The 19,015-nt window shown below is 44.9% G+C and overlaps 1 protein-coding gene across 6 annotated transcripts in view; it reads right to left on the bottom strand.

The window, feature by feature from the left end:
- The window catches only part of ANKS1B (ankyrin repeat and sterile alpha motif domain containing 1B), a 749,199-nt gene that overhangs the window by 650,136 nt on the left and 80,048 nt on the right, over positions 1 to 19,015 (bottom strand). For all 6 annotated transcript variants that reach the window (XM_074941837.1, XM_074941834.1, XM_074941833.1 and 3 more), the window contains exon 2: positions 915 to 995. In XM_074941837.1, coding sequence (XP_074797938.1) covers positions 915 to 995 — 81 coding nt within the window. The remainder of the gene's footprint in view (positions 1 to 914; positions 996 to 19,015) is intronic.

Here is a 19,015-nt window from a genome sequence, read left to right as displayed (position 1 = left end):
GCTAGGGTACAGGTGCAGACCAAATGGGCACTGCCTAAGTTCCCTCTAAGCTGCATGGCTGAGCAGCTACTTATTAAGCATCACGCAGGTGCTCAGGGCTGCGGTGGGGAGAGATGCCTCTCCCCAAGCCCCAGAACTGCCACGGCGCCCTGCCCCCTCCCCCAGCCCTGACTCAGCTCAGCCCCAAACCTGCTGCGGCTGGGGGACAGGCGCCCCTACCTTGGCCCCAACCCAGCTAAGCCTGGACCTCCTGCAGCTGGGGGAGAGGTGCTTCTCCCCCCGAGCCTAGGTGCTGCTGTGGGGACAGAGAGCTAGGGGGAGTCCTTTCTCCCCACCATAGCCCCGGAGAGCCCCAGTGCACTCCAAACCCCTATTCTCCAGTTCCACCCCAAAGCCTACACCTTCAGCTGGAGCCCTCACCCCCGCCACACCCCAACCCTTTGCCCCACCCCTGAACCCCTCATCCCTGGTCCCACCCCAGAGCCTGCAACCCGCCCCGTCCCCCAACTCTCTGCCCTAGTCCTGAGCACCTCATCCACTGCCTCACCCCAGAGCCCACACCCCGAGCCGGAGCCCTCTCCCTCCCCCTCCGCCCCCCGCACCCCAACCTTCTGCCCCAGCCTTGAGCCCCATCCCACCACATGAATTTTGTTATGTGCACCAATATGGAGGTGATGTGTCACATATCACCTCCATATTGGTGCACATAACAAAATTCATTCCACACATGGGAAAAATTAGAGGGAACACTGGGGACTGCTACCAAAATTCTCTGATCAAAGTCACATGGGGTACACGAACACCTGAAATGGAACCCATAGGGACAATACTCAAAGAAGAAGTCAGTGTTATGCTACATGCTTTAAATTTACCCAGAGAAATATGGCTGTAAATATTGGGCACATGGCACTTACTTGTGTCCATTTAAAGCTGCATGGTGTAAAGCAGTGTAACCCGAACTGTCTGTGCAGTTTATATTTGGGCCTCGCCAGATGCTGCAAATAAAACACAATTGTAAAATTACTGTTCGTAATGGCAAACCACAATGTTTGAAGATAGGCAAAATTATAATACGAATGTAAAGATCCTGCAATGTAAGTGGCTAATTTATCAGGCACAAATTATCTAGAAATGCCTTGTATGTGGAAAGTGACATATTGATGATAAAGTCATTTATAAAAATCATTTTGCGTATGTTTATCTTATAACAATCTTGAACTTCATGTAGGGCAATTCTTAATGATTAATGACTATTCTGTAATTTCAGTCAGATCTCTTCTTCCAGCAATAAGGTTCTGTTACTTGGAATTCTCTATTGAATATATTGAGATACATTGTGATTACATATACACCAGTTTTTCACCAGTATAACTTTGTTGACTTCAGTTCAGTTACTCCTATTTTATATTAGTGTGAGATTAGTTGTTGCCAATAACCTCCTTTAAAGAGATACTGTCAATTTAAAAATCACATTCTGCCCATTATATGTACTTCTTGTTTTGACAAATAACTGCTCAGATTATATAACTGAAAGATCAGTGAAAAATATTTTCTCTATTTATTAAGCATGCTAACGTTATGCATTTGACAGTAATTTTTGTATCATCAGCTTCATTATTTGTCCTTTACAATCAGTTACCCTGTTGATTACCTCGGTTATTCACAAAACAACATGGTAAAAAAAAAGACGGTTACTCACCTTCTTGTAACTGTTGTTCTTCGAAAGGTGTTGTTCACGTCCATTCCAATTAGGTGTGCACGCACTGCATGCACAGTCATCAGAAACTTTTTCCCTTAGCAGCTCCCGTCGGGTCGGTCAGGAAGCCCCCTCAAGTGGCGCCCTCATAGCGCTCAATATATGACCCTGCCGACCTAACCCCCCTTTGGTTCCTTCTTGCCAGATACTCTGACAGAGGGGAAGGAAGGTGGGTATTGGAATGGACGTGAACAACACCTCTCGAAGAACAACAGTTACAAGAAGGTGAGTAACCGTCTTTTCTTCTTCGAGTGATTGTTCACATCGATTCCAATTAGGTGACTCCCACGGGGGTGGGATTGAAGTTAAGGAATCACTGACTGGAGCACTGCTCTACCGAGAGCTGCATCATCTCTAGCATGCTGTGTGATGGCATAGTGGGTAGCAAAGGTATGCACCAAGGACCAGGTGGCTGCTCTGCAGATCTCTTGGATGGGTATCTGGGCCAGGAAAGCGGTGGAAGAGGCCTGAGCCCTTGTCGAGTGGGCCATTATAGCCAGGGCTGAAACCTTGGCAAGGTCATAGCAGGAATGGATACAATCCATAATCCAGGAAGAGATGCACTGTGAGGACACTGGAAGCCCCTTCATCCAGTCCACCACCGCAACAAACAGCTGATTTGACTTTGTGCACTCAGTGTAGAATGCTAATGCCCTGCGCACATCTAAAGAGTGAACCTTCTGCTCCTGTGCATTTGCATGAGGCTTGGGGAAGAAAATGGGTAGAAAAATATCTTGGCGGAGGTGGAACTGGGATACTACCTTGGGGAGAAAAGCTAGGTGTGGCCTGAGTTGCATCTGTCCTTTTGGAAGACTGTGTACGGGGAGGTTGGAGGTTAATGCTTTTAGCTCCAATACCCTCCTGGCCGATGTGATTGCCACCAGAAAGGCTACCTTCCACAAGAGATACAGACAGGAACATGTAGCAAGCAGCTCAAATGGGGCTCCAATATCACCTACCTAGGACCAGATTGAGGTCCCAAGTCGGTACCGGTGGGCAAAACTAAGGGTATAAGCATTCCAGGCCCTTAAGGAAATGGCCCACCATAGAACTGGTCAAGACTGAACAGCCCAACTCTCCAGGGTGGAATGCTGAGATGGCCAGAGGGTGTACCTGGATAGACGATCCGGTCAGGCCTTGCCACTTCAGGTGTAGGAGGTAGTCCAGGATGAACAATATAGATGCCTGGAGTGGAGATACTTGACTGAGATTACAACAGCACGAAAACCGTTTCCATTTGGCCAGGTAGGTGGCCCTGGTGGAAGGTTTCCTGCTACTAAGGAGCATCTCCCTCACTGATTCCGTGCACTGGAGCTCCCTTGCGTTTAACCATGCTTCCATGCCGTGAGGTGCAGGGACTGGAGGTCTGGGTAAAGCAGGTGGCCGTGGTCCTGTCTAATCAGATTGGGAAGGAGTGGCAGCGCAATTGTGGTGCTGCCTGACATGTCCAGAAGTGTGCTATACCAATGTTGGCGCGGCCACGCTGGAGCAAGTAGAATACCTCGGCCTTGTCCCTGCGGATCTTGAGGAGATTCTTGAGGAGAACCTTGAGGAGGAACCTTGAGGAGGATTCTTGAGGAAAACCTTGTGGACGAGTGGTATCCAAGCTGCCACGGATGGTAAGAAGGAACTGAAGGGGGGTCAGGTTGGCAGGGTCATATATTGAGCACTATGAGGGCGCCACTCCTGGCCGACCCGACGGGAGCTGCTAAGGGAAAAAATATCTGACAACCATGCACGCGGCGTGCGCGCACACCTAATTGGAATCGACGTGAAGAAGAACCTTTTTTTTAAAGTAGGAAAATATGATTGTAAAACTACAAAAATCAATGCAGCACCTGAAGGTACTTTCAATTCATTTTTAATTGATTAAATTTCAAAATATGTCCCTTTAAATTGTGGAAACATTTAGTACTATATTACTTTATCTAATATAGACTTTTAAAAAATTAATGTTTTAACTTTCAGTGCATGGAATTATGAGAATTAAGCAGCTGTCCTGATTCATACCGAGTATGAACATAATTTTCAGCCTTCACAGACAAACAATATTTTTCCTTTACTTCCTTAGGGAATTATGTGCTGTGTTTTCAAAGAAAATGGTCTGAAGCAATTCAGTTAAAAAAACAAATTCTGCTTTTACTGTAGTTTGCTATGACCAAAGTCACCAGACATGGCTGTAGAAATGGCCAGATGTGTCTAATAGATTTTCTAAAAATACTCTTTATATTAAGGTCTGTATTTGTTGTCTAGAGATTACCTATTTCCATATTTCAATCTTTTTTCAGTACTTGTGCCTGAATGATTAGTTAGTTCAGAATTATAAATAATTGTATTTTTCCAAGAAGAATATTATAGCCATTCTATATAAATGGCACCGTACATTATGGACAGTTTGATTCTATGAAGTGCTAAATACCTCACCTCGCACTGAAATCAATAAAAATTGAGGACACTCAGCCCCTTGCAGGTTCAGGCTTCAAATGTCTTCTTGGAAGTTATTACGAAGCAAAATCTATTTCTTGGTGTCTTTCAAGAATTAAAAAGCTGTATTTCAATTTTCCTATGTTCTAACATTATACATACAAAGCACTATGTCTATACTTTTTTACCCAGAGATTCTCACTGTGTGTCTAATAATAGGAACTCCAGCCACTTTGAAAATGTTACTCAATATGTCATGAGAGCAACTTGCAGCTGTAAGAGTCACCTTTATCTCTGGACCCTTCAATTAAAAAGTTAATTTCAGCTTCCTGAAGAAGGAAGAATTGAAAGGCATTTTGGCATATTAAAAAATTGACAAAAGAAACATTATTAGATGCTAATTCCTTTCTTCTAAAGATGACATATCCACTAATTTGTCACTGATGGCTGTACTTAGGCTTGGCCTCCAGACAAATCAAAGAACAAAAATTGTTTCCATTCAATAGAAATAAGAGGGAGTATCTCTAATTCTATGCTATGTAGAAAAAACCAGACCAAATATTGTTTTTATCTCAGCATATTTGATTCCTTATTTTTAAGGTGTCAGTTCAATAAATAGTTGTTCATGGGATACTAACTTTTCCTCTTTTTTGCTTTATTACTTTCTCTAAGAGTTATCTTGCATTGCTTATTACTTTGCTTTAGAGACAACTGATGAATGATGGAATCATTTAGAAACAAATTCTTGCCATTTAATTTCTCTTCTGTGAAATCAACACATTTATTAGGCCAAATATACCCTTAAAAGGGGGGGGGGAAGGGAGTGATGAGTAAATGTATTTTACAGCTATTAATATAGTACTTAATATTTTACTGTTTTAGTTTTTCTTACGCAACACTGAAAGAATGTATTCAAAATACAGCTGAATCTAAAATTATTATTAAGGCCTTTATTCTGAAAACACTTAAGCATGTCCTTAGATTTAAGTACATGTGTATTTTAAGTACATGAAATCCATAACTATTGTACAAACTATGTACTTAAAATACAAAACTATTGAAGTCAATAGGATTAGGCATATGCTTAACGTAAAGCACATGCTTGTTTGTAGGATCAGGGCGTATATTGCTAAGCCCAGACTGTGTACCGAGGGCCATAACTGAAGTTTTCAAAAGTAGAGTTGACCAGAGGACAATAATTCCATTTTGCAATGATTTCGAGGTTTCATATTATGTTTTTGTTCCGGATTGGAATCAAAACAAAACCTTTCAAACATTTTTGTGAAATGAAATTGTATCAAAAAGTCTGGTTTTAGATTGAAAAGGTCAGGTTCTCAAGTCAGGTTTCAGACCATCTCTTGCTCTCTCTCTCTCTCCAAGTGCCTCCAGAGCTGGGAGACCAGAGAACAGCAGCTGCTGATTGGGCACCCAACTCTGAAGGCAACGCCGCTGCCAGCAGCAGCGGAGAAGTAAGGGTGGCATGGTATGGATTGCTACCCTTACATCTGTGCTGCTGCTAGTGGCGGCACTGCCTTCAGAGTTGGGTGCCCAGACAGCGACCACCGTTCCCCACTCTGCCTTCAGAGCTGGGTGGCTGTATATGTACTTATGTGGCAGGAGTGGGGTGGGGATGTAAACGACTACAGACACAAAGAAGGGGGACACGATCAAATAAGTTTGAGAACCACTATACTAGACTATGTGGAGAGACCCTTTCTTTAAATACATTTTCAGCAATGTAGATGTCAGAGATGATAACCTCGCTCTGAGACTTTTGGGCTGTTTAAGAAAAAAATTAGGGAGGAATTAGGGAGGTGGCTTGGACCTCTCTCTCTCCCCCCGCCTCCTCCCCTTCCTTCCCCCTGCAGAAAACAGGACCTCTCTGCCCCAGTCCCCTCCTCTCTCACTTCCCCTGCCCCTGGAGAAACCAGGATTTCTACCCGCTCCTCTCCCCTCCCCTCCCTGTATGTTGCCAAGGAGGGGGAGTCTGCGCGCTCTCCCCCATTGTGCCCCTGACCCCCACCCCTAAAAAGAGAGAAGGGGAGGATCGGCCCTGGGAAAGCCTCTCTCCTACGCTACCAAGGGACCTTAATTACTTTGACTAGTTTTGGGCCTTGGCCACTTTCCTGGGATGATCCTACTCCTCTTCTCCCTCATCTCTCATGTTTTCACTCTCCTCCTCTGCCACTGCCTCCTCCTGCCCCTCAGGTTTCTCCTCCCCTGCAGACTGCACAGTGAGGGTCTGACAGGAAGCAAGCCGTGGCAATTGTCAGTGTGGCTTGGGGTGCTGGTTTCACTAGCCACAGGATGCACGTTGTGCTCTAACTGTCCCTTGTGGACCTTGGAGGCATACTTGAGTTACTTAGAGGATGTTAACATAGTCCAGCAAGGTCCACATAGGGCAGTGATTGAGCAATACCAGGGATTATGGAAAATTAGAGAGGGCTGGCATCTCTGAAATATACATTTTCTCTTCTTCCCCTGTACTATCAGGATCACTTCTGAGAAAAAAGGAAAATGGTTACAACTTGTTCATTCCAAATGCTATTATTTATTGATTTATTGATTTATCTTTGGTCTTCTAAAAAGTAATATTGAAAGTAATACAGCAGTTAAAAAAATCTGCAATAGATTCCTTCCCCTTTTGGTGAAAGGTTCTCTTAAAAATAGAATTATATTCTATAAGGAATTAGCTTGGATTCAAGCCTGTTGACCTTCATGTTTCCCATACGATTTTTGACTAGTTGCGGAAGGCATGAAATATTTGGGAGAAACTCCTACTTGTCCTGCCTCATGGGTAGAAGGCTCTTTAAGGACAAGATGTTAAAAATCCTTGGGGTCTTCGTCTTGACTAACATTCTAATGAGATTTTAGACTCCTCTACGTCTACAGCAGTTTGCTGCTAACACAATCCATGCACACCTTGAACTAAGAGAGGAACATCCTCTGACAAAGGAGAGGTTAAGACCGAGAGACTAGAATTGTTGGGCAGTAGCACTGGTGTTTGAGAACCTTCCCTTGCTCAGATAGACATGCTACAGTGGCTGTACAACTATGTCATATCTGGACAACTTTTCTCCCTTAATACTGACGTACTGCTACAGGATTAAAGCCATTTGTATTGTCTACTGACATGATGGTGGCATGAGATATTAGACCTCTCTTCTGCATTGCTTTTGGGACAACTCTGAGCACAACCAATAAGGTGGAAGCCTAGGCTAAACTGCCATGACACACACATGGAGGAACCTGGAAGAGGAAGATTTTAGCTTTACCTTTTCCTGCAGATTCCAGCTATTTGGATGATCTGCTGGTACAGGCATGCTGGTGGTATGTGCTAGATAAGAGGTTGGGAAAGTACAGCCTGTGGGCCACATCCGGCCCGTGGGACCCTCCTGCCTGGCCCCTGAGCTCCTGGCCCGGGAGGCTAGGACCTGGGCCCTCCCCCGCTGTTTCCCCTCCCCTGCAGCCTCAGCTCACTGCACCACCAGCGCAATGCTCTGGGCTGCGGGGCGGCAGAGCCACTGCCTGACCCGGTGCTCTGTGCTGCGCAGTGGTGGCTGGCTCCAGCCAAGCGGCGCAGCTGCCTGTCCTTCTGCTCTGGGCAGTGCGGCTGTAGCGCCGCTAGCCACCGGTGCTCCAGGCAGCGCGGTAAGGGGGCAGGGAGCAAGGGGGGTTGGATAGAGGACAGGGGAATTCGGGGTGGTGGTCAGGGGGCGGGGATGTGGATAGGGGTCGGGATGGTCAGAGGGTGGGGAACGGGGGGGGGGGGTTGAATGGGGGCAGGGGTCCTGGGGGGCAGTCAGGAAGGAGAGGGGGGGTTGGATGGGGCAGCAGGGGGCAGTCAGGAGCAGGGTTCCGGGGGCAGTCAGGGAGAAGGGGTGGTTGGGTGGGGCAGGGGTCCCGGGGAGACAGTCAGGAATGAGAGAAGGGGTTGGATGGTGTGGCGGGGGGCAGTCAGGGGACAGGGAGGGGTGGATGGGGCAGGGGTCCCGGAGGGGGGCATCAGAGGGCGAGAAGCGGGGGGGAGGGTTGGATAGAGGATGGGGGCTGGGCCACGCCTGGCTGTTTGGGGAGGCATAGCCTCCCCTAACTGGCCCTCCATACAATTTTGGAAAGCCGATGTGGCCCTCAGGTCAAAAACTTTGCCTGCCCCTGGGCTAGGTTGATTTGCTTTGCTGCTGAGAAAAGCCAGTGAAAGGAGTGGTCAAATGGCAGGCTGCATTGACATACTCACAGACCCAAACTTTATGGAACTGGTGGGATACAGAAGGTCCACTAGCACAGGTAGGCTAGTGTGATGGGCTAGACTACTTTTGCTACACTCCTATACAAAGCCTATGGAAGATGTGATAACATAGTGGGTTGGGCTGAGCCACACTGTTGGAGGGAGCCAGAAAGAATGTAGTCTACTGGCACAGGCCAGCTGCCACTATTGGTCAGACCACTCTGCTATGTTGCTGAAGGAAGCCCAAGGGAAGTGTGGTGACATGACAGGCTGGTTTAGGCTGTACTGCATGGACACTGACATTCATGGACACTGAGGGAGCCAGAATTAGTGCAGATTCAGCACAGGGGATCCTCAGTTTGCCCTAAAAGGAAAGTCGAAAGGCTCCAATTACTGGAAATCTAATTCATTTGAGGTTTCCAGCAGTTTATGAGTGGAAATTCTCACACTCTAAAGCTCTCTGTTGTGTCTAGTAATTAGTTTAAAGCAGCTCTCAGAGTTAGAGTAAATGGTGCAGGAGTGCAGTGCTGCAGCAGTCCCACAGAGGAAGTCCTATTTCAAGGAAGGAAGGGGAGGAGCATAAATTGCCTTCCTTGTGAAATTAGCAAGTTTAACCCATGAGTAGTGACAAGACCAGTGGATACCTATATACGAGACACATTTAATAGTTTATGTCTTATGGAAGACAACTCTTTGTCTCTAAAGAGAATGTGAAACAAATCAAGTTACCATTCAGTCTCCAGGAAAGAATATTCCTTAATAGAAAAATGAGTCTTTAAGTGATTTTGTATTTAATACCACTCAAACGTGCTATTCCAAATTTCTTCTGTGCATTTAGCAAACAGAAACTTTTCACAGGGTTTTATAAACATTAGTAAAGTCTGGGAAATCTTGCTGTTAGCTAATGTAAGAGTGAGTTTTATGAAATTTATTGAGCCTGTCCTAATACTTTTAAAAATATAATGAAATTGTAGTTTTATTTTATGAAGCAAATTTCCTTTTTGAAGACTTTACTTTTTTCAAGGAAGTAAAGCTTAAATTGATGCTGAATAAAAACTATGTAATTGAATCCAACAATTAATTTCTTCTATTAACTATTTCCTGAAGAGAAGCACAAAGGAACTTAATTGTGTTTCTTGTGCTGCTTCAACTGCATTGGCAGAAACATGAAGACTTTTTGTGGCATTTACTCTCAGTGTAGACAAAATTGACCTTTTTAAGCAGATGGAAAATATTAACCAAAAAAGCTTTTTTAAAGTCTGAATAAGTTAAATTAAAATGAACAGCAACAACAAAACCCAACAACGTAGCATTTCTAGAATGTTAAAATTGCAAGAAAAGCATTTGAGATAGGAAATTCCAAAAGTTAAAGCTGATTTTACAATGTTAACTGAGCCATATCACAAATCCTGAACATATTAATACACCAGAAAATCTTCATTGTGAAGTAAGTATTGCTACACATGCAACATACCTAACACAAAAGCAAGGAAATTAGACGTTAAACCACCTAACACTACATACCCTATACTCCTCCACACACAGGCCTGCATCTTGCCATACTCCTGAGGGCATTCTATGCCAAAAAATTAAAAATTCTGAACCAAAAAATTATAAATTCTTTTCACAGTATTTTAAAATTCTGCGAAATTCATTTCTCAAATAAATGTGGAGGTTCTAGCATGGCATTGGGGAGCACAGACCACTGGCTGTATAGAGGTGGGAGATCATTGTGCAGCTCCCCCAAGCGACACGGACTCAGAGGTGAGGCTGCATACAAACCTGACACACCACAAGGACTGGGCCTGCCCCAGAAACACCCCATGGGGGGCCCTGCCCCTCCATGCCAGGTGCACCAGGTGTGGGCATGCAGGCTCAGCAAGGCAGGATCCAAGTGTGGAGGGACTTTGTGAGTGGGGATCCAGGTCTGGGTTGAAAGGGTTCTGTATGGGGCAATCTGGGTGCGGGCAGCCCAGTGGGGGATCTGGATGCGGGGGGATCTGGATGCACAAGGGCTTGTTGTGGAGTTCTGCGTGCAATGGTAATGGGACTCTGCAGGGGGGTCCGGGTGAAGGTGCTTGGGTCTCAGCGGGTGGGTATGGGTGTGGGGGGATAGAGCTTGGCAGGGGGGTCTCAGTGTTGGGAGCTCAGTGGGGGGCTCCAGATGCTGGGGACTGGGGCTTAGTGGGGTAGGGATCCAGGTGCAGCTGGTTGGGGCTTCTTAGGGTTGGGATCCAGGTGCGGGTGGCTCGATGGGGTGATCCAGGTACATGGGGAGTGGGGCTTGTCAGGAGGAGTTCTGGGTGCAGGGGGAGTGAGGCTCAGCAGAAGGGTCTGGGTATGAGGGGGTCTGGATGCATGGGGGTTGGGTGTATAGGGAAGCAGCTCCCTGTACAGTGATCTCTCCCCCTGCAGCTGAGGAGTGATGGACGCAGGAAGCGCACGGGAGCAGTTTGCAGAGCTTCCTACAGCCAGGGGCAGAAATCTGGGGGTGGGTCTGACACAGCCCTGGATGCCATGCAGCCAGGGGAAGAGGAAGTCCCATCCTCCCCAGCCCAGATGGGAATAGCAGCTGAGCCCAGCGCAGGATAGGAGGCACCAGCCAGGTCTTCCCCAGTCCAGCCCCTTGGCCCACAGTGATTTACATCTCTGCCAGCTGTCCTGGGCACCCAAAACATACTGCTGGGGAGGGTCATATGACCGCTCTTGTGTCTTCCCTTTTCTTCCCTGTCAGAAAGTCATTTTTCTTCAGGGAAGCAAAGAAATCTGCAGGGGACACAAATTCTGTATATGCGCAGTGGTGCAGAATTCTCCCAGGAGTAATTACCATTACCACAACCTACCATACAGTACAGACCATACATCACAGCTTGAATCTGTCCCCCTCAACTTTCCCCTCTACAGAAACCCCTTAACCATACTAACTTCGCCCAACTCTAGTAGTTGTGTGTGCTTTGGGTAGTAATTTGGTGTGACGGGAGTGGGTAGTTTGGTGAATACAATGATGAAAGGCTGGCATTCCTAGGGGGACAGTTATGGTTGTGGTGTATAGTACTGCAAATTTTAGCTACTATCTGTACAAAGGGCAAAATTTTCCCCTTAAACTATGAGGTGCATTGGGAGGACTGGATGGCTGAGCAGAGAGTTCCTGTGAAGAACAAAATGACTAAATGTTGTTGAGGGGGAATTATTCTGTTTATATTATTACATTGTATTGTCATTTCAACAGGGCCAAATGTAAAGTCAGACATCTAGAAACAAAGAATGCAGGACATACTTTCAGGATGGGAGACTATTTTGGGAAGCAGTATCTCTGAAAAAGACTTGTGGGTCATGGTGGATAATCATCAGCTGAACATGAGCTCTCAGTGTGATGCAGTAGCCAAAAAGTCTAATGTGATCCTTTGATGTATAAACAGGGGTACATTGAGTAGGAGTACAGAGGTTATATTACCTCTATATTTCGCACCAGTACACCTGCTATTGGAAAACGGTGTCCATTTCTGGTGTCCACACTTCAAGAAGGATGTTGAAAAACTGATGAAGGTTCAGAGAAGTGTCTTGAGAATGATTAAAGGACTGGAAAACATGCCTTAATGTTTAAGATCCAAGGAGCTCAATCTATGTAGCTTATCAAAAAGAAAGCTAAGCGGTGACTTGATCACAATCTATAAATTCCTACATGAGGAACAGAAATTTGATAATAGAGAGCTCTTCAATCGGGCAGACAAGAACTAACTGTTAAAAGTTGAAGCTAGACAAATTTAGACTACAATAAAATAAAGTGCAAAATGTTAACAGTGAGGGTAATTAAATATTGGAACAACTTACCAAATGTTCTGGTAGATTCTTAATTACTGGAAAATTTTAAGTTATGATTGGATGTTTTTTCTAAAAGATATGCTCTAATTCAAATGGGAATTAATTCAGAGAAGCCTGTGCTTTCCAGCAGGCAGACTAGATTACCATAATGGTCTCTTCTGGTTTTATAATCTATGAACCTACACCAAAATACAAAAAAAAGCAGTGTACACTTCCCCGTAGTGTGCAGGGGATCATGACAATGAGATCATAATATGTCCTCTCTCATAGTTAGCTGGACCTCACAGCTAGCATTCAAGAGAGATCTAGGTCCACATAAGGCCCTATGCTTGGACAAGTACACTTACAGGGAAAGAGGTAGTATTAAAATGTGGACAGTAAATGAATTCTCAGAGATGAGTGATAAAATAATGAAAGTGCCCACGTCCTTCAATGTCATGACAGTTTTCAAGTTGGCATTCTCAACTCTGGCACTAACCTAATCTTCACAATGTCCAAATATTTCAGAGACTGTCATTTGGTAAGAGTAGAACGGAACTGGATTTCAAGCTGTGTCTTTCACAATGTTTCATTCTCAGTTGACTGCTAAAGCTTTTACAGTTTCACTGAAAGATGTTGTGACACCTTGAAAATCATGATCACAACCAGTCCTGTGTGTTTCACATGGGTATGTTGATGTTTGCAGCATTTTACTGACACATGACTTACACTCTTACTAACTCACTATTCTCACCAAGTTGCTCACTTCCTTTATGAGTTACAGCAGAATCAAATTCAATGTACTTCCAACTATGAATACATTGTATAGGTCATACTGGAGATAAAAGTATGAAAGAAATTGTTTAGCCCACAGTGAATAGCAGTTTTTTCATTGCTTTTATTTGTTATTTAGAGACAGTCACTTCATTCACCCTTGTGGAAAGGACCCAAACAAGGACCTATGCACCACTTTATTAATTATTATTTACAGTAAAGCCTATGAGCCTCCACTGAGCTAGGCACTGTACAAACATAGAATTATAGATAGTCCATGCCCCCAAATATTTACAATCTAAATAGACTACACAAAAGGTAAGAGAAAAGGATATAAAGAGATACGCAGAATTACAGAGTAAAGGTTTGCACAAATCATGTTAGTTCCATGTTGTTGGGGTTTTTTTAGGGGAGGCAGGAAGCTTGACAGCAGGTTGTTTTATTTTGTAATTCTTTTGGCTGGGGTTTTGTTAGGAGGGAATTAGGTAAACAGAAAGACAAAGGAAGGGAGAGGAAACCTAGAATACAGAGGTTGTAAGTGGACTAACGCAGAAGAGAAGAGAGACGGAAGGAAGGAAAGAGGGGAGCATGGAGGGCGGGTGGAGTGAGGCTGAGGTGAAAAGACTGTGAGATAGCTGGAGCAAACAGGCAATCAGCACAGGAATAAGAATGTCCAGAGTACACGCTATAGAAAGCAGTCCAGTGACATCATCCGTAGCCAGTGGTCCCTGCTGAGATTGCTCACAAGATTGCTCTTGCTCTTAAGTTTCACTGATCCCTGGGTCTAGCTCATCCCTGGAATTACTTTCTTCTCTGAACCCACATGGCTAGGAAGAGGAAGGTGGCACTTCAGGTGTCAGTGCCCCTGGAGTGGATGGGGAAAGAGGGTCACACCTGCACATTACTGGGTCTGAGCTTATTATGTGGCAGGGATGGCTCTGGTTGTGCCTCATGTGTCCTTAACCCCGACTACTGTAGTATCTGCTGAGGCTGCTCCTTGAGTCCCAGTTAAGACCTTAAATGGAGGGGCAAAAGACATATAGATTTCTTTTATTGCTAAGATTATGGCTCATATTTTCATATGTGCATGTTCACTTTTGCATACACCTGATATGCAGACCCAAGTTAGGGTCACATGAGTGAGGAGTTATGTGCCTGCAAAAATTCCTGATTTGCACGTTAATTTGGTCACACAGGTTGGGCACACACAAAAATGTGCACACACTTTTGAAGAGCACTTTTGAAAATATGGACCTTTCTGCACGTTATACACAACATCAAATTGTTAAAATGCAAAACCATAATTTTGTCTCATTGTGAACAAATGCCCACTAGCTCCCATCCCTCTTTTATTTGATACATAGTTACCACATGGTCCACAATTAGGGTGACCATATTTCCCTGTGCTGAATGCAGGACACCTAGTAAAATTACTCATATTCAAGCGAGTTCAATGGCAATCAATCAGAACTATGCAGTACAAATGTTCAAATTCACATCAAGTTGACTGAGCCCCCATTAAAAAGAAAGACTGCATAGTTGGATTCTTTTTATTTACCTTCTTATCTTTTATCAAGCATTCTTAAAACTACAATACCCACCTGGGGAAGTGAGGAAACAGATTGAACGAGCGAGATGGGTACCCAGAAGTCACCTACTGCAGGACAGGCCCAACAAGGAAAATAACAGAACACCACTGGCCATCACATACAGCCCCCAGCTAAAACCTCTCCAGCACATCATCAACAATCTACAACCTATCCTGTAAAATGATCCCCCACTCTTACAGACCTTGGGAGGCAGGCCAGTCCTCGCTTACAGACAGCCCCTCAACCTGAAGCAAATACTCACCAGCAACTACGCACCACACCACAGAAACACTAACCCAGGAACCAATCCCTGTAACAAACCCCGTTGCCTACTCTGTTCCCATATCTACTCTAGCAACACCATCAGAGGACCCAACCACATGGGCCACACCATCAGGGGCTCATTCAACTACACATCTTACTAATGTGATATATGCCATCGTGTGCCAGCAATGCCCCTCTGCCATGTACATTGGCCAAACCGGACAGTCTCTATGTAAAAGAATAAATGGACAAAAATCAGACATCAGGAATGATAACATACAAAAGCCAGTAGGAGAACACTTCAATCTCCTTGGACATTCTATAACAGATTTAAAAGTAGCCATACTTCAACAAAAAAACTTCAGAAACAGACTTCAAAGAGAAACTGCAGAGCTACAATTCATTTGCAAATTTAACACCATTAATTTGGGCTTGAATAGGGACTGGGAGTCGCTGGCTCACTACAAAAGCAATTTTCCCTCTCTTGATATTGACATCTCCTCATCAATTATTGGGAGTGGACCACATCCACCCTGATTCAATTGGCCCTGTCAACATTGGTTCTCCACTTGTAAGGTAACTCCCTTCTCTTCATGTGTCAGTATACTTATGCCTGCATCTGTAATTTTCACTCTATTCATCTGAAGGAGTGGGGTTTTTACCCATGAAAGCTTATGCCCAAATAAATCTGCTAGTCTTTAAGGTGCCACCAAACTCCTCATTGTTCTTCTTATCTTTAAGGCTTTAGAGTTCACACAGGGTGGGTGACACACACAACCCTATCCCACACACACACAAGGGGAGAGGTGACACACACACACTCCCATACATCTCTCTCATACAGGGGTTTGACCAACCAACCAACCCGACCCGACCCAGTGCTCTCCGCCCTCCATGCCTGGCTGGGCCCCTGGGACAGAACCGCCTGTGCTGGTACCTGGCGCTGTGTCTTCCCGAGGCAACACATGGGGGCATGCAGAGTCACATTCCCCCCCAGATTTCTGCCAGGGTTCTCACCAGAATGTGGCTAGCAACAGCCTTGCAGCACTGTGTGGGAGGGAAGGGACGGGAGCTGCTCCAGTCGCAGGGGAGAAGGAGTGGGGCAAGGGATGACCTGGCCCCTGTCTTGGCAGAGCTCACCTCTTCTTCTCTCCCCCTACACCCACCCATGGCTGGAAGCAGCTTGTTCCTTCCTGCCTGCACAGTGTCAAAAGGCAGCTAACACCTCCAGACTACTACTGGCCACCAACATAAGCCAGTCGCCTCCTGTCACCTCTGGCTACAGTGCAGGCAGGAAGGGGTTAAGCTCTAAGGATGCACTGTGCACGAGGGCCCAGGGAACCTGACTGCAGGGGCGTCAGCAAACTGTCCAGAGAGGTGGTTCAGTAGGGGAGGGTGCCTAGGGGACGAAGCAGCCCCACGTTCCCTGGGGGCAGGACCTGGGGTGGGGGAGTGAAGAGGGTGCTAAGCCCTTGCCCCAGGGGCTGCTGTGGAGCCTGCAGGTTTGGGGCGTGAACAGGCTGGAAATTGCTACCCCCTGCCACCACCACCACCACTCCAGAGCTTAGCTGAGGGGCGGAGAGGCTTCCCTGTGCCAGCGCTGTGCAGGGCTTTGGCACAAGCAGGTCTCAGCACCTCATGGCCAGTGCTCCAAACCAGAGTTGTCTTGGGTTTTCCAAGGGTGCCTGCCCAGCCAGAGGCAGTGGGGGAAGGAAGGAGCATGCCGGCCAGGCTGCTGGTGAATTGAGTGCTCTGACCAGGGGCTGGTTCTCCGCAGAGCGCTGGGAGTGGGACAAGCCCCGCCAGTGGGGATATGGAGGGACTGGGGAAGTGAACGGGAAAAGCAGGGAGAGGACAGTGAGAGGGAGAGCACATAAAGGGCTGATGGGTGCGCAACAGAAGCAACATGTAACTGGCCGCTGTCTGGCCCCTGCCCACACTCACCAGCCACTGCAGCTCGCAACGCACAGCCAGTGCCAGCTGGAAACGGGACGGGGAGTGGGGCCCTGCTGGCTCAGAGCCAGCACGCTGCAGGGACTGCACTGACAGACCAACGGGAGAAGTGGCCGGCCCCGCATGCTGCATCTTCACTCCGCCACCAGCCTTGCACTCCCACCCCCATCGTCGGCCACTGGACTCCCTGCTGATGGGAGGGTGGTAGGGAGCAGGGATCCAGCCAGCAGCAGGACCCACCAGTACTGATGGCGGGGGAGATAGAAAATATGGGACAATTTGCCCATTTTTAAGAAAAAGTCAGGACACCTGCAGGAGGGTTTAAATATGTGACTCACCCTTCAAAAACAGGACATCTAGTCACCCTATCCACAATTATTTTAATATATCACTTTTCAATTTCTAGTCCATTATATATGAGTCTTTTCAAAGTTTCTTTTTATGAATTGTTACCAGACAAAGTGCTCAAAAAGTTTAAATGTCTTTTAAACTTTTTAGAGTTCCTCCTTCAGTGGCAGCTTTGAGGAATCCAATATTAAATAAAATTTATTATTCTTCATAATAATAGTTAGTTTCTTTCCTTTTCTCATAGCTCTCTATATAATTTCGTACTACTTCATTTAATTTTAGGGGTGTTTTTTCAAATTGCTTCCCAAGAAAGTAGGTTTAAAAGCTTTAACGCATGCCATTAGTGAATGAAATTGGACAAGCTACAATTTTCACATACAATGTAGTCCAATAAACACGTTTTTATACACAATGCAGAGTATTCAAAAGTTGTGCATGCAAAGAGACCAAAAAGAAAAAGCATAGTGTGATTCTTTGTGGGCAAGCTCAACTATAAGTTTTGAACTGACAAAGGCTGAAAATATCCTTTTTATTTTAAATCTTCACTGAAATACTGTAAAGGGCTACTGCACACACAGATAGAGTGTTAAAAAGCCAAACGAATAAAAAATAACCATAACTGAAAATTGAGAAAACAGTCCAAAAGATAAATGTTAGAAGTTTTTCCTTATTTCAGTAGATATCATCATCAAACCAAAATATAAACTGACAAAGGGACTCTGAAATTGAGACACCACTCGAGCCTCTTGTTGTGATATTCTTGTTACCTGTTGAAATCTAAAGTAAGGCTTTTATTATAACTTCATGGTTTTACATTTTTAAAAATTCTTTCTTACTTTCAGGTTATATGATTCCTTTAGGCACTACACTGAGTGTGGTACAGTGCAAAGTGGACATGGTAGGAAGGTTTCCCATCCCACAAGAATTTTTGAGATTTTGATAAAAATTTCCCGTCCTGAACCAGGACAAAAAGTCACAATCTCAAAAAAAACTGGGAATTGACAAACCAAACAATTTTTTAGCTTGGGTCAATTGAAACATTTTGTTTTGATAGTTTGGACACATTTCATATAGATTTCAACTTCACCACCCCCCTTTTTAGACTTTTTTTAGTCTACATTAAATAGAAATTCTACATGAAAAACCCTGAACTTTTTGTTTTGAAAATGTTAAGCCAGGACATTTCAACAATTTCAAAACTTTTTTCCCAATAATTTTTCAAGTAGGAAGGTTAGTTGAAATCAATCCTGTTTCATAAACAGTTTTGATTTCAATGAATCAGCATTTTGTGTAAAAAAAAAAAAGTTTGGTCAAAAATTCCCAACCAGCTATCTTGCAAGTGCTGACCCTCCCTAGGGAAAGTTCAGAGAGCAACTGTGCACTTAGGGAGGTACAGTCCCTCAGAGTTAATACTTTATCCCTGTTGATATTATGCTTTCTTCTTTATTTTCCTCTTTTTGGAACATTTTTCAGTGAAATCCTGCAGGAAGTAAGTAAAAGAAATAACTGGAACAAAATACTGATTGTAATATCACAGCCTTTCTATTAGGAAATATTGAGTCAGATGCCCCATTCAATTTATACTAGGAGAGGGAAAACAAAGCTCGCAGATCTGGGCTTTAAAATCCACCTGGGAAATAATGTAGTTTGCAGTGATAATTTTACTCAGAGGCAGGATGACTATATCTACATGTATGAAAGCCAATAACCAAAGGTTGTGTTACCAGTGGTGAAAGAGAGCACTTGAAAGTGGTCATCTCTCTGTGCTTCAGTCATGGAATTTCCCTAGAAGCCTAGGGACTAGAATAATGTCTAGAACATACTCCACACTAGTACTAGGTTAGCATTTCTGTCTTTCACTGTGTAGAATGAGAGGAA

Source organism: Natator depressus, chromosome 1 (genome assembly GCF_965152275.1).
Source record: "Natator depressus isolate rNatDep1 chromosome 1, rNatDep2.hap1, whole genome shotgun sequence".
NCBI lineage: Eukaryota > Metazoa > Chordata > Testudines > Cheloniidae > Natator > Natator depressus.
Note: the sequence above shows the minus strand (reverse complement) of the source record. Positions and strands in the feature narration are given on the sequence as shown.